General features: G+C 42.7%; 1 protein-coding gene across 1 annotated transcript in view; it reads left to right on the forward strand.

The window, feature by feature from the left end:
• Positions 1-15,157, forward strand: part of ADAMTSL1 (ADAMTS like 1) — a gene marked incomplete at its 5' end in the record, with an annotated part of 912,424 nt that continues 897,267 nt past the window's right edge. Inside the window, one exon of the mRNA XM_077765085.1 lies at positions 1-39. Within this exon, the coding sequence (XP_077621211.1) occupies positions 1-39 (39 nt within the window). The remainder of the gene's footprint in view (positions 40-15,157) is intronic.

Here is a 15,157-nt window from a genome sequence, read left to right on the forward strand (position 1 = left end):
CTCGGCGGCACCTGGTGCCTGCTCTACGTCGCCGGACAGGTGAGGCGGTCTGCGCGCCTGGCGTCGCTCCCCCTCCTAGAACTGCCTTTCTAGTCAACGAGAGCGGGGAGCGCTTCAGGATGGGGCCTGTCCTGCCACCCCAGCCAGGACAGGTGGCACGGGGTTGGGGCTAAGGCGGCCCCTCGTGGCGAGCTCCGGGCTGCAGGGGTCAAATCCTGCGCCGAGCCTCAGCCCAGCCTCCAGGGGCCGGTCCCGGCGTCCCGCCCGCTCCAAGGCCGGGCCTCCAGCTGGGGAGAGTCGGGGGGAGGAGACGGCGCCAGAGCCCGGGTGCGGCTCACTTCCAGGGAGTCAGCGACCCGGCACCTCTTCCGGGCTGTCCTTGGCGGAGACCTTTCTTCCTGGCTCGGGAGGCGCAGGGAAGGCTCGCGCGCTGGGACACTCCTCCTCACTTCCGTCCTTCCCGGGACCCAGGGAGCTTCTGACATCCTCGTCCTAGGGCCACCTGCGTCCGAGTGTCGGGGGCGGGGCGTTGTAAGGTGTGTGGAAACGGAACCGGGGGGCTCCCGGAACCTCTGCGGTGGAGAAAAGGTGGTTCTGGAAGGCGCACTGGGACTCGTCCTCACCACGCCCCCTCAGAATGCTCCTAGGGTTTTTCTTGACCTAGAAGGGTATAGCAATTGGGGGCATTCTCCGGAGTGGGTGGCTCGGGTCCCAAGGCAGAGCAGAAGGGCCCTGGGAGAGTGTTTAATTCCCTGTCTGCTTGGTTATGGTTTCTTACTGCAAGACCCTGGCGGGAAATGCTCGGGCAAAGGGCCAGGGGCCAGTCGAACCTGGGATGCTGGTGGTGTCTTTTGCTTTAACACTTTCCAGGGTCAGGTAACTTTTGATTAAAACTTACCACTTAGGCAGTTTGTGCGTAATGTAGCCCAGATAGATTCGCTTTTCACGGCATTACTTGGGTAATTCTGGGAAAATGCCCAAATAATCTTGGCCGGAATTATCGCCAGATAGCCTCCCTTTCCTCTGTTTTGCTTATGGGAGACTTGTCCAAATCGAGGGATTTCCTTCCCTCGCTTTTACTTAACGTTTGGAAATGTGTTTTCAGATCTCTATTTTACTGGTCATTTTGAGTGCGGCGGTGCGTTTTTAGAGGCCGAGCAGAGGCCCAAGAACGGCGGTTAGAAAGGGCCGGAGCCGGCTAGAACCCGAGGTGCACGGAACACGCCAATAAGCGATACAAGTCTTCAACAAGGAACACCTGCTTCGATCGGAGTATGAAAAACTATTGCAAAAGGTCGTCTTAATTATCAGCAAATTTCATTCCCAATATGCTTTGCTTCATGGCAAAGCTTCTCAGAGGTTGCTGCACGTTAGGATTGCCCAAGGGAGCTCTTGAAGCTCCCGGTGCTAGGGCCACACCCCAGCTGGGTTGCATCAGAATCCCTTCGGGACAGGAGGTGTGAAGCCCCAGCATCAGAATTTATAAAGCTCCCAGGTGATACCGTGGTGCAGCTGGGTTGAAAACCACTGTGTAAAAATGGCCTGCTTCTAGTGACGTGTTCTTACAGAATCATGACACCGAAAGGAAATTCAAAGAAGTAAAGGGCCTAGGAGACAGACTAAGGGAGAGAGTCTTAACTTCTCACATCCAGTCCTGGCCGCTTCCCTGTGTCATTGCCTCATCTGCAAAATGAGGGTGTTGGTCTGTGTTCTGGAAGCACCAGCAGCTTCAGCAACACCAGGCAGGTTGACATGTAAGCCAAACCAAGGCAGAATGCCTTCTGTCTTCTTTCTAAATAATCGCAGGGGCAGAAATTCAACCTTTCCTTGAGCTTTTGATAACATATCTGATAATATTTGAACCAAGCAAAGATGTAAAGAGGATGCTAAGGTGCGTACTGTAGGGTGTGTGTGTGTGTGTGTGTGTGTTCCACTTCCTCATTCAGTGCCCTGTGATACTCTGGACAAACTGATTTCTCCTAGCGTTACATACCTGCTCTTCCTTGCTCCGCTTCTCAACCTACTTTCTTTTGGATAAAGATGATAAAAGCAGATTTGCGCCTTTTGTGTGTGTTGGAAGTGGTTTATTGTTCAGTTCCAAGAGAGTTTTTCTTGTTCCATTCGGCAGAGCTGCTCCCCACATGTGAGAAGCCTGACTAAACTTGTCAGAGAAGGGATAGAAAAGAGTTGAAAATGGTAGCTCGGTTCTGCATCCTGGTGGAATGGAATATGCTTTAGGGTTAAGTTAGGTGAGAGGCAGAAACAGCTCGTCTTGCGACATCGCTTAATGTCCTCACTTAAACATGGGACATTATATCTAATCAGCGAATTAAGCAGACCAGAAGCTTGACGTTATTTGATACCAAGGAGAAGTCATTCTATAAACCACAGCCGGTGCCAAATGATTTGAACATTGTTTGGAATGTATACATTTGTTAAACTGTTATTAAATCAAAGCCCTCAGTACATGAAAGTATCACTATCAGAGTTATCAGACCTCTGTGAATATATTGTAGCCCTACTAGAAGGAGGGTCTGAGTTCAAGGGCTTCTGACTCCCTAAACTGAATTACACCTGAGGCATATTTTCCAAAAGTCTAAAGAACAATCTGAATGCAAATCACATTATTTGAAACCACGGCATTTCTCCTTTTTCCTCAGTGAATTTCTGCTTTCAGGGGTTATTTCCCTTTCCTTCTGTTCTGACCGAATTACTCTTCCAACTTGTAAGATTCTTTTCTTTTCCTGTGCATTTGAAAGGTAGCTCACTCTGGGCTCTTGTAAAAGAGGTCCTTTTACTGCTATCAATTTCATTTCATCAGGTGAACCCAAACTCCTCCCATTGCCTAAATTTCTCCCAGGTAAGGAAGTAGATGATTAATGGTCTACACCCGTAGGGGTTATCAACTACTTAATGATTTCTACCACCCATCTGTAGCAATCCACTGTAAAAATAAACAAGATTGTTGGAGAGGTTTGTGGCTTGCTCAGCACAAATCCATTACTATTGCTTAAAAATGTCTCTTAGTGGCAATTCTCGTTCTTTTGGCGGTTTATCAGTGATAGCGTCATGCAAATATCAAAACTGAATATTTCCATTTACTGTGAAATTCTAATGTTTATTTTATTTTTGTGGGAGAGAGGGAGACGCAGAATTCAAAGCAGGCTCCAGGTTCTGAGCTGTCAGCATAGAGCCCGACGCGGGGCTCCAACTCGCAAACTCACGAGATCATGACCTGAGCTGAAGTCAGAAGGTTAACTGACTGAGCCACCCAGGTGCCCCCATTTACTATGAGATTCCACACTGCCTCCTTGTTAGGAATTTAGTAATGAATAGTTCCAGGAGGCTGGAAAGAATTTGTGCCTTTATGGGCACCTGATCTTCAACTCAAGACATTAAAGAAAAGACTTTCTCGTCTCTCTTGTTATCTTCTTGTATGTTCTTGCTCTTGTTTCATTTTTTATTTTTATTTTTACCATGATGATTCTGCATGGTTAAAAAAAATGACTAAGGGCTTTTAAGAAAACCGTAAATTCTTATTCTACTCTTTCTCCTCATGTCAGATCTCACGGCCCCAAAGCAACCTTTTTTGTTTGTTTTGCATTATTTTGAGTTATAATTGACATTCAATAAACTGCACATACATAAAGCATGCAGTTTTCAGTTTTGATATATGTATACACCCATGACACTCTCACCCCGGTGTCCTTATGACCTTGGGAATCCCTCCCTGCCACCCATCCTCACTCCCAACATCACCGGGCAAACGGTGATCTGCTTTGTGTTAACATAGATTAATTTGCATTTTCTGGAAATGTAGTCGCATAATAGGTACTCTTCTCCCCTACGTTTTTGGCTTTTTTTTTTTTTTTTTTTTTTTTTTTTCCTAATTTTTTTTTCTGANTAGGTTCCTTTCCCCCCTCTGTTTTTGGTTTTTTTTTTTTTTTTTTTTTTGCTCAGCCTAATTATTTTGAGATGATCCATGCAGTAACACGTATCAATAATTTGTTCCTGAGTAGTAGTATGTTGTATGCATATACCACATTTTGTTGTCCGTCAGCTTACATCTACAGTTGGACAGTGTGTTTCTGATTTTTGGCTATGTGGTTTCATCTGTCCTAGGTAAATACCTAAAGATGGAATGGCTGAATCATTGGTAGGTGTATGTTTAAATTTTTAAGAAAATGTCAGTTTTGCAGAAGGTTGTACCATTTTATGTTCTTAGTAGCAGTATGTGTGAGTCCCAGTTTCTCTGCATCCTTCACAACACCTGGTGAGGTCAGTCTTTTATTTTAGCCATGCAAGTAGGTATAGTAGGAACTTGGGTTTTAATTTGCAGTTCCCTAATGATAAATGATGATGAATCTTTTTCACAGGTTTATTTAAAATCCATATATATTCTTTGGCAAAATGTCTGTTCAAACAATTTGCCCATTTCTTACTGTATTTTTTTTCTTACTGAATTTTGAGAATTGTTTATATAGTCTGGCCATCAGTCCTTTATCAGATGTATCATTTGCAAATATTCTTTCCCAGGCTCTGGCTTGTCTTTTTTTTTTTTTTGACAGTGTTTTTTAAGGGCAGAAGTTTTAATTTCGATGAAACTGAAATTATTGCATTGTTCATTGGTAGATTGTTTGCTCTTGTTTTAAATAAATATTTGCCTAATTTAAGATCACAGAGGTTTTCTCCTAGAAGTTCTGTGGTTTTACGTTTTACATTACGTCTCTGTTACACTTTGGGTTGTTGTATGTGGTACAAGATCATTTTTCCTTTTTGCCTATGGATATGCAATTGTTCTAGCATGATTTTTCTCAAGACTTTCCTTTCTCCACTGAATTGTCTTTGCAGTTCTGTGGAACATCAGTTGTCCATACATGATGAGGTCTATCTTTTGGATTCTCTATTCTATTCCAGAGAACTATATCTTTCTTGTACCACACTATCCTTACTTACGCTGTAGCTTTACGATTGGGCTTCAACTCAGAAAGTGTGATTCTTCCAGCTTTGTGCTTCATTCTCAAGGATGTTGCCTTGGCTACCCCCACATTATTTTAGAATCAATTTGCCAATTAAAAAATGCACACAGGGATTTGATTGGGGGTATTCTAAGCTATCCATCTATTTTGAGAGAATTAGCCTGTTAACAATATTGAATTTTATCTTCCCTTTCTATTTAGGTCTTTAATTTCTCTCAGCAACATCTGGTAGATTTCTGTGTACGGGTCCTGTACATGTTAATCCGATTACACTAAAAATTTCGCATTTTTGGTGCTCTTGTAAGTGGCACTGTTTTTGAAAACTTGCATGTGATAATTCTCTGTAAGAATATGTAAACAATTGATTTTTGCATATTCTGCAACATTACCAAAACCACTTGTTACAGTAGCTTTTTCTCATATCTCATCAGGTTCTTTTTACACATATGATCATGTCATGAAAATGAAGACTTTTTCCTTACCAATCTGGATATTTTAAATTTCTTGTTTAATAACTGATTAAAACACTGATTGCCTTTTCCTGATCTTGGCAAAAAATAATTCGAGGTTTTACCGTTAATTATGATGTTAGGTGTAAGTTTTTTGTAGATGTCCTTTATCCAGTTGAGGAAGTTCTTTTTTAAAATTATTTTTTAAAAATGTGTATTCATTTTTGAGAGAGAGAGAGCGTGCACACACGAGTGAGGGAAGGGCAGAGAGAGAAGGAGACACAGAATCCAAAGCAGGCTCCAGGCTCCAAGCCATCAGCACAGAGCCCTGCACTGAAACCCAAGAACCACAGCAAGATCACGGCCTGAGGGAAAGTCAGACTCTTAACTGACTGAGCCACCCAGGAGCCCCGAGGAAGTTCTTATTCTTCCTTTGTTGAGAGTTTTTATTAGAAATCAATGTTAGGTTTTTGTCAAGTGCTTATTCCTCATCTACTTAGCACATGAATTCTTGTTTGTTGTTTGTTAGTATGATGAATTACACTGATTTTTCCAATGTTAACCACCTTGCTTTCCTGGGATAAACTCACTTTGGTGACTAATATCTTATACTTTTGAAAACCATTGTCAGATTCAGTTTACTAAATTTTGATTCAAAATTTTGCCTCTGTGTCCTTGAAAGATACTGGTCTGTAGTTTTCTTGTGATGTCTTGTGATGTGTGTGTGTGTGTGTGTGTGTGTGTGTGTCTGTGTGTTTTAAGTATTAGTGTGATGCTGGCCTTATAGAAGAAGTTGGGAAATATTCCTTCTTTTTAAATTTTTTGGACGTGTTTGTGTCTGATTTCTTCATTAAATGTTTTGTAGAATTCACCAGTGAAACCATCTGGACTTGGACTTGGCTTAGTTTAAAGATTAACTGCAAAGTTAATTTCTTGAGTAGATATAGGGTTCATCACGTAATCTATTTTGTCTTGAGTTAGCTTCAGTAATTGGTGTTTTTTCATGCATTTACCTATTTCATCTAAGTTGTTGGTTTTTTGGCATAAAGTAGTTCATAAAGTTCCCATATTATTTATTTTATTCTTTAAAAATCTTTTTAATGTTTATTTTTGAGAGACAGAGAGAGACCGCATCAGCAGGGGAGGGGCAGAGAGAGAGAGGGAGAAAGAGAATCCCAAGCAGGCTTCACACTCAGTGTGCTCAGCGTGGAGCCCAATGTGAGGCTCGATCCCATGAACCTTGAGGTCATGACCTGAGCTGAAATCAAGAGTTAGATGCTTAATTGACTGAGTCATCCAGCTGCTGCAGTAGGTCATTTATTTATACCTAAAAAATTCTATTGTACAGATATACCATATTTTGTTTATCCATTTGTCTGTGGACAGACATTTGGGTTGTTTTTACCTTTTGGCTGTTACAGTAATGCTGCTATGAACATACATGTGGAAGTTTTGGTGTGGATATGTTTTCATTTCTCTTAGGAAAATATTTTAGGTGTTGTAGACACCCAATCTCTGCCACAGCTACTCCACTCTGCCACTGTACCATGAAAGCAACAACAGGCAATATATATGTGAACGAACCTGTTTGTGTTCCAATAAATTATTTACCGAAACAGACAGTGGGCCAGAGTTTGCCAGTCGCTGCACCAGAGTTCCATGATGCTGTGCTTTAGAGTGGACTACTGAAATTCAGGGTGCCAGGTTTTCCACAGACCGTGAATAGATCACTGTCCTTCCCTTTGGGGAATATTAATTTTCCTATTTTGTTAATAATTTCCTTGCTGGTACCTTATGTGTTTGCTTTTTGTGAAACTTCTGCTAGTCCGTTATTAAACCTTCTGGTTCCATCTTTCCTTTCAAATCCTTTATCTTTATTGTTACCTTTTTTTACGTTTGCAAAAGATTTTTTCAATTTTCTTTTTTCTTTTTAAAGTTTATTATTTTGAGAGAGAGAGCGAGCGAGAGAGAGAGAGAGAGAGAGAGAGCATGCATGCGCGCACATGAGTGGGGGAGGGGCAGAGAGAGAGAGGGAGAGGGACAATCCCAAGCAGGCTCCATGCTATCAGTGCAGAGCCTGACGCAGGGCTTGATCTCACAAACCGTGAGATCATGACCCGAGCCACATCAAGAGTCACACGCGTAACTGACGGAGCGACCCAGGAGTGCCTCAGTTTTATTTTTCAACAGAGTTGTCTTCCGGTAAGGTTTTCCTAGTAGTTGTACTAAAGCGTCACCCCCCAGCTTTTTGCAGCACCAGATGCCTCCAAGTGTAAAGCCTTTCTGGAGTTTTACAGGCCAAATGGTCTTGCTTCTCATCACTATATCCCTTTGCAAGCACAATTCTGTTAAGTTAGTAACAATTCTTCCACTAGTTTTCCATATTCTAAAAATATTGGCATCTTATGTCTGCTGTTGTCTCCTTTCCAGTTCTCTTGTCATCTTTATTTATTTATTGTTATTTTAGCGGACATTTGAGAGGGAATAGAGAAAAATGTTGTTCAGCCTACCATGTTTAACTGAAAGTTAGCACTATTTTCCCTCTTTCATTATTTCTATTTTCCTGTCCTGATCCATCTCCAAATCCCATTAAAGCTCATTCCGGTTATTGTACACACTTTTTGGAGACTCATACTTTTTTCCCAGTGAAAGTAAAACCTTGGTCAGTATTCAACAAAGGTGGTGGACTTGAGGTCTAAAGATTCAGGTCCTAGTTCTAGATTTATTGAACGTTATGCAACTAGGACTCAGACTTTTTCAGGGAAGGAAATTAGTGCTTACCAACTGCCTGCCGGTTGCCAAATATAAGAGGTACTCCATTCTAATGTTGATGTTTCAGTGTTTAATCTTTCAGTTAAATGAGTAATCACTACCCATTGTCTGCTTAAGTGTATATAGTCAAACCTATTTGCTCATAGATACAGCACAGAAATATTTTCTTGTTCTACAAATTTTGATGTTGGAGACAGTTCTATGAGAAAGCATGGAGCTAACCTGATGTAAAGATCTGGCCTTAAAATATCACGTGTGGCACTAGCATTTCTTCTCTAGGGTGTGATTGGATTCAGGCTCTTTTGTGGTGGAGAATGGAGATGAGGTGAAGCAAATAGGGAAGTAGCATTCAATAGTTAGCAATACCGTATCAGCTTGAATATTTTATTCTACACTGGGATGAACTCTAGAGCATTATGCATTTTGGAGTGAATGGAAGGGGTGGTGCTGAAGATACATACTTTGTTTTCACCTCTGCTCAAGGCTATGGGATTATGTAGCCAGAAGAAGATTTACAGAATCTTTAGTATTATGGGTCACAAACCTCACTGTGCATAAGTCTGTTAGGCTGTATGATGCATTTCCAAAGGCCACCAAAGACTAGGGCCATGCGGTCAAATGCCAAGAAGCTCTAAAATGCAGATTCCTGGGCCTCACTCTCAGATGCTCACTCAGTCGGAAAAGGATGGGTTCTAGGAATCTGCATTGAGATACCCCTGTCCCCCCCTCACAGACCCACAGAGACATAGTTGAGCCGAAGACCCCATTTTGGGAAACATTGATCTGATCTCTCCTCCTTACGGATGAAAGAAACAAGGTCCTAGGAAGTTAAGCGACATGTCCCAGTTTGTTAATGGGAGAAGTGGGAGTGGACCACACGTCTCATAACTCTGTCCGATGATTTTTCCCACCAGAGCATACACTATTATTTTAGTGTCTAGTTACATCATGAACTAAAGATCTGAACCATCAGCTTAAAGTGTCTTTATTTGTAGTAACCTCAGTTTTTTATAAATAGTTTTCAGATGTTTGGGAATAGCTTCGGGTCTCAGTTGCTCTGCCTATAGCCAAGGAATGATGGGGAGTGGGGGGGGGGGTGTAGGTGGAGGGAAACCCTCCTTCCTTACCCTTTCATGCAACCTGCTGGAAACAGGCTTCTGTGTATTTTCTCCTCGAGTCATCATGCCCCTGGAAGATTAACAGATACTTATTTAGAAAATCGTCCACAGCATCCAGGAACTTGACACTTGATGAAAGGAAGAGTACGTGCTGCCGAACACCTTCTCTACCCAAGTGTGATGTAGCAACTGTTGCTACGTTCGTGGAGGAAAGGAAGGAAATGTTTCATGTGCCTCTTATTTAGGATATTCCCCCATCTCTGTCGCAAACCAGCCAAACAAAATATACACACGCTCTCCACCGAGTCATGCATAGTCTGTGATGTAGTATCATGTGTGGAAAAGAAAGTTTTCTTTACTGCTAATAGTCATTGTGAAATGTCTTGTATATTTTCTGAAGAGTGCTAATTGTATATTTTCTTTCAGAAATCGGTGGCAGAGAATTAAGGTGTTTTTTTTTTTAACTATTAAAGAATATTTGTTGATATAATCTGAAATTCAAATTCTCCTATTTTATTGTTCCTTATAAAGCTCTGTGTTAGTCCGGAAGGGCTAGATTATGCTGTGGTGACACCAACCACCACGTCATAGTGATGTAACTCAAGAAGGGCGTATTTCCCCATCAGTCCACGTATATGGTGTGGATTGTGAGGAGGGCTTGGCTCACCGTGCACACTCAGGAATCCACACTGATGTGTGACGGCGGCTCGCCCCAACCTGCTGCTTCGATGGGCAGCCCTGGCTGGGAAAGGAGAATGGTTCTCTGCTTTCCTCTGGCAGTGAAATGCTCCTGCCCAGAGTGACAGATCTCACGTCTGCTCACATTGTCTTGGCCACATCAAATACCAGAGGGTTGAAAAGGTAATGTTGTCATGAACCCAGACTTTGAGATTTCCTAGAAGTCTAGATGTCTGTTTTCTGACCGTGTTTGTGTAGGTGAACAGAGGTTCTCTGCGATTACTGTAAAAACACTTAAAATCACGTTAACACGTTAAAATTAAAAAAAAATATATAAGTGTAAAATGGATGTAACAAATTTATCATATTCACCATTTTTAAGTACATGGTTCAGGAGTGTTAAGTGCATTCACATTGTTATACAACCAATCTCTAGAACGCTTCGTCTTGCTAAACAAACTCTGTATCAGTTTTTTAACAGCTCTCAATTCTCCCCACCCCTGACCGGGATCATTCTACCTTCTGTCTATGAATTCGAATTTATACAAGTGGGATCATCACAGTAGTTCTGTTTTTGTGACAGTATTTATTTTGGCATGATGTCCTGAAGGCTCATATATGTTGTAGCATGTGTCAGAATATCCTTTTTAAGGCTGAATAATATGGTGTTTTATGACTGCAGCACATTTTGCTCATCCATTCATCTGTCAGTGGACACTTGGGTGGCTTCCACATTTGGCCATTGTGAGTAGTGCCACTATGAACATTGGTGTTCCATTTGGTTTTATGTGCACTTCTTTTTCTGTGTAAAAGAGAAGCATCATCTTCAGAGCTTTCATTTACTATTCAGACCCAGGAAACAGTTACTTAAATTTAGACTAATATTCTCACTTTGAGAATCTTCTGCCAGTGGTTGCAAGAAAAACTAAGCAGAACTTCAACTACCCCCTACATGTTCGACTAAATCCAGAGAGCTAACAGATTTATTGTTTTTAGTCCTGTATGTAAACTGCAAATCTTGGTGGTTTTCAAGAGAGGTGATAACATGTGGCTAAGACATTATTTTTCTGCTAAAAAACTAGGAGCATGGCACAAAGTTACGTTACCTGCCTTTTTGCACATCTGACTCAAATATTTTATGAAGGGTGGTCTGACATGAATTAATATGTAAAATGTGGCCATGCAAGCTAATTGCACATACAGCAGAGATACATGCAGGGCAGGGTGGAATTTGGGGACAGTGCTGAAAGAAAAAGCAGAACAGGATATAAACTTTGCTATTTGCTAATTGCATGATTCTGAACACACTAGTTATAGACCCTTTCTGAGTTTTGTGTTCTTTTTGAATCTCTATGAGGAAGAGCTTAAATTGAATGATCTTAGTTGGTTAATATCAGTTAACCATAACTTCTAAAATGAATGAGATTTTCTAAATGTTTCTAGTATGAACTTTTTCACACATAAATATTAACTCTGATGGAGTTTTTAGCAATGACAATGAACATCAGGTGGTGGCACTCCCTTGCTTAACACCTAAACTGGATTCCTGTTAGCTTTAGATATTTTAAGGTACTTCCTTTTAACCCCCCACTACCCCCTTGAAATTTTAATGCCATAAATAAGCTTATCAGTTTATATGTGCTGTGGCCCTTTGAACGGACTCTTTGCATTATCCTCAAACCATTGATATCAGGTGGTAATCTCTTCTCTCCCATTCCCAGAACCCAACTTCTCACACACTTGAGGGCATTATCTAATATCTATTATCTATACGCTTTACACTAAGCTTAAAAATCTTTACTAGTCCTGACATGATTCATTCTCTGCATAGATCATAGCATTTTATAACATTTCTCCCCTCCCCCTCCTTCCCCTTCCCTCCCCTCCCCTTGCTTCTACTCTCCAGGCAGGCTAATGGCCTCCTTTCATTTCCACAAGGGCATCAAGCTTGTTGCTCCTCCAGGGCTTTTGCACAGTTCTCTTTGCTGGAAGGCTTGCTTTTTACTTATTTATTTTTAAGTTTATTTATTTTGAGAGAGAGAGAGTGCATGTGCAAGTGGGGGAGGGGCAGGTAGAGACGGAGAGAGCGAGAATCCCAAGCAGGCTCTGCCTCACCAGCGCAGAACCTGATGCAGGACTCGAACTCACTAACTACCAGATCATGACCTGACGCAAAGTCAGAGGCTTAACTGACTGAGCCACCCAGGTGCCCCTCTTCGTTCTTAATCAGTTGATGCTCATCCATCTGGTCTCCAGCTTAGATGTCTCTTCACCAGAAGAAGCTGGCCCTCTGCATCCCAGCCCCTGCCTGTTACTTCTCTTCTGTGCCTCTCCCCCCGTGATTTGTTTGCTTCAAGCACCTGCAGTTTTGTAGTGATGCACTTACTTGCATTTTTCTTCTATGTCTTCCATCTCCGGACACTGTAGGCTTGAGGCCAGAGACTGACTGATTTCCCTCTGTATATGTCACATCTAACTCAGTGCCTGGAATTGTTGGAAACAGTGACGTGTTTTTCGAGAAAATACCCAGCCAGGAAAAACCTCTGAATTTGGAATTGCTTTTTTAAATGAATGTATACACTCCTGCTAAGTGTTCTTACCAAAATGAAAAACAAAATGAATGTATATCTTGTTCAACCACAGCAGCGCCTACATATATGTATTAGTTAAGGAAACATTAGCTGCTATAACAGTAAAATCCCGAAATCTCAGTGTTTTTGAGAAATAGTGTTTTTGTTGTTCACATAAAGTCCAATTGGCAGGGCTGAAAGGGGGCTGGGGGTGTCTCTCCCCAAAGTAGTCACTCGAGGGCTGGCCTGATGCAGTCTGTGCTGTCTTTAACGCACAGCTTCCGAGGTCACTCTGGCGCCTGCGTCTAGGTGACAGAGGGGGAAGAGAATGTTGAGAGCTGCATGGGAAGTTTTCTTAGGGTAATCTTGGGAGTGGAATGTATCACTTCTGCCCACGTCCATTTTTTGCGTTCCTGACGAGACTCAAATCTCCGGTAGGGTCCCAATCCCTATGATCCCACAAAAGAATCCAGTCAGCCACATGACTACACCATCCTCCACCCTCCCCCTGCAGCTAGGGAGTCTCAAGAGACAGCTGTGAAACCAGGAGGTAACACAAGCTGGCCTTTGCCACGGTGCACTTGGAACGTCACACATCTATTTGCAAGTGCGTAATTGATGTCTGGATGTACGTGAATTTACAAATCACTGCCAGTAATTTAGGGGCCTCTGAGTCCAAGACCCAAAGAATGGGAACCACTAAAATTAGGAGCATGTGAATTTTATTTAGGAGAGGTTTTTGTTCCAGCATTTTCAAAATTAGAAGGTGAGATATGATGGACCAGGGGGTGGGGAAGGGGAAATGAGCTTTGGGTTAGAAATGCACTCTGTACATTCAACTGAACACAAGCTATTGCTGTACGACAACTAACTTTCCCAGGCTCTCTCGCATAGCCGCGGTCCTGATGGTGCAGATTAGCATCTTGTCAGCTGAACCTAAGCGCCGGTGGGGTTGTAGCTGGCTGCTGGCAGCATTGTCCTAAATAAAATGGAGCCTTTTTACTGGTGGATTGTTTTCAGTTCTTCAATCACCTGATAAGTCCTATTCTTTTGATGAACTACAAATAAAAACGAGTTCTCCATTTCATGGGGCTGCTAATCAAATAGCATCTGTTTGTTTAAAGAAGAAAGAAAGGCATAGTGCATGTCTGATTCATCATGCTACGAGGCAATTGTAATTGATCTAGGAACTCATGATACTGTACTTTTATCTGGGCCAAAGCTTACCTGGCCATCCTACAGGGTTTCCATTCTTCCCCTGGCCACGCAATGGGGGCGGAAATACGAGCCTGGGCTTTTCTTTGGTAAGCCTCTCTCAAACTCCTGTTCTTGGCAGAGAGATGGGAAGAAAAGAAAGAATTCAGAACTCTGTTGGTTTGGTGGGCTGCCTTATTACTTGTTTGGTTATATTGTGGATCTTCTGAGCCTTGCTCTCTTCTTTTCCTCTCCGTTCTCCATCTAACTCCATAACCTAGCTCTTCCCTTACAGAAGTCAGGAGGAAAAGCAGCATTTGGAGGCCCACTGAAACCTCCAAAGGGAAGAATGTTTACATTTTAAATTCTAGAATTTCAAACAAGTGGTTTGGCAAACTGGATGTTTTTCGGCAAGTGTAAACACTTTCCACCTCTTCTCCCAGCTCTTCAGTCTCTCCGTCTGCATCTGGTGCAGGTTCAGATCGGTGTTATCCTACTTTCTATGCTTCTGATGAAGCTGGAAACTGTTTGATCGACAGGATCAGAAAATTGGGGCCGTTGTGAACATTCCCCCCAACGCAGGCTGGTGAGGTCCCACTGGCGTGTTTCTTGGTGCCTTTGTAGGATTGGTAAAGAGGTGTACGCTGAAGTTCCAGCCAGAACCAGAGCTGGAGAATCCAAATGCAAGGGTTCACAGCTTGGCCAAACTTCACCGCAGTGCTGACACGTCACAAGTTGGTGGATCCTCCTCTTCTGCTGGGTCTTCCCCCAGATGGTCTTACTTACAGCCAGAGAGCCACGGAAAAGCTGGGTGGACATGGCTCTGTGGGACTTCTACAAGAGCAGGAGGGGTTGAGTTACATTTCATTTGAATGAAAGCCTGTGAAGTGCTTTCAGTGTGCCTGTGTTTGGGAACATGCCATTCCCTGCTGGATTTTGTTCTAGGTCATCCCGCGAGTGGATGACTGTTCAGAGGAATTGCTTATTGAGTGGGAACCCGGGGGCCTGTCAGCCAACCATGAGCTCAAGCAGTTCTTCCCCGCAGCTGGACCTCATTATGCTGTTAGCTGCCACTGTTAATGAGGAAAAAAGCATCTGCTGAGAGCTGGGCTGGCACCCCCGGAGCGGTCTGCCACCTTTCCATCAGTTGCTGCAAAAAGGGTCCAGGGCGTGGAATAGATAAACCTGAATGTTGGGCCGCTTGTTCTTTGAAGCCGCCTTTGAGGGGGAAATAGAAAATGATTCCATTTGACATTGAGTGGCTTGCCTGTTACAGTGTACACCTCTTAAGTTTTTTGTGTGCTGGTCACATTTGCTGGGTGAGAAGGTCTTTTTAGAGGTCAGCTTGGTTGAAGGCATGGAAGGGATTGAGCTGTGAATTTTAAAGGCTGCTCCTA

The sequence above is a fragment of the Crocuta crocuta genome, unplaced genomic scaffold, assembly GCF_008692635.1.
Source record: "Crocuta crocuta isolate KB4526 unplaced genomic scaffold, BGI_CrCroc_1.0 scaffold687, whole genome shotgun sequence".
NCBI classification, from domain to species: domain Eukaryota; kingdom Metazoa; phylum Chordata; class Mammalia; order Carnivora; family Hyaenidae; genus Crocuta; species Crocuta crocuta.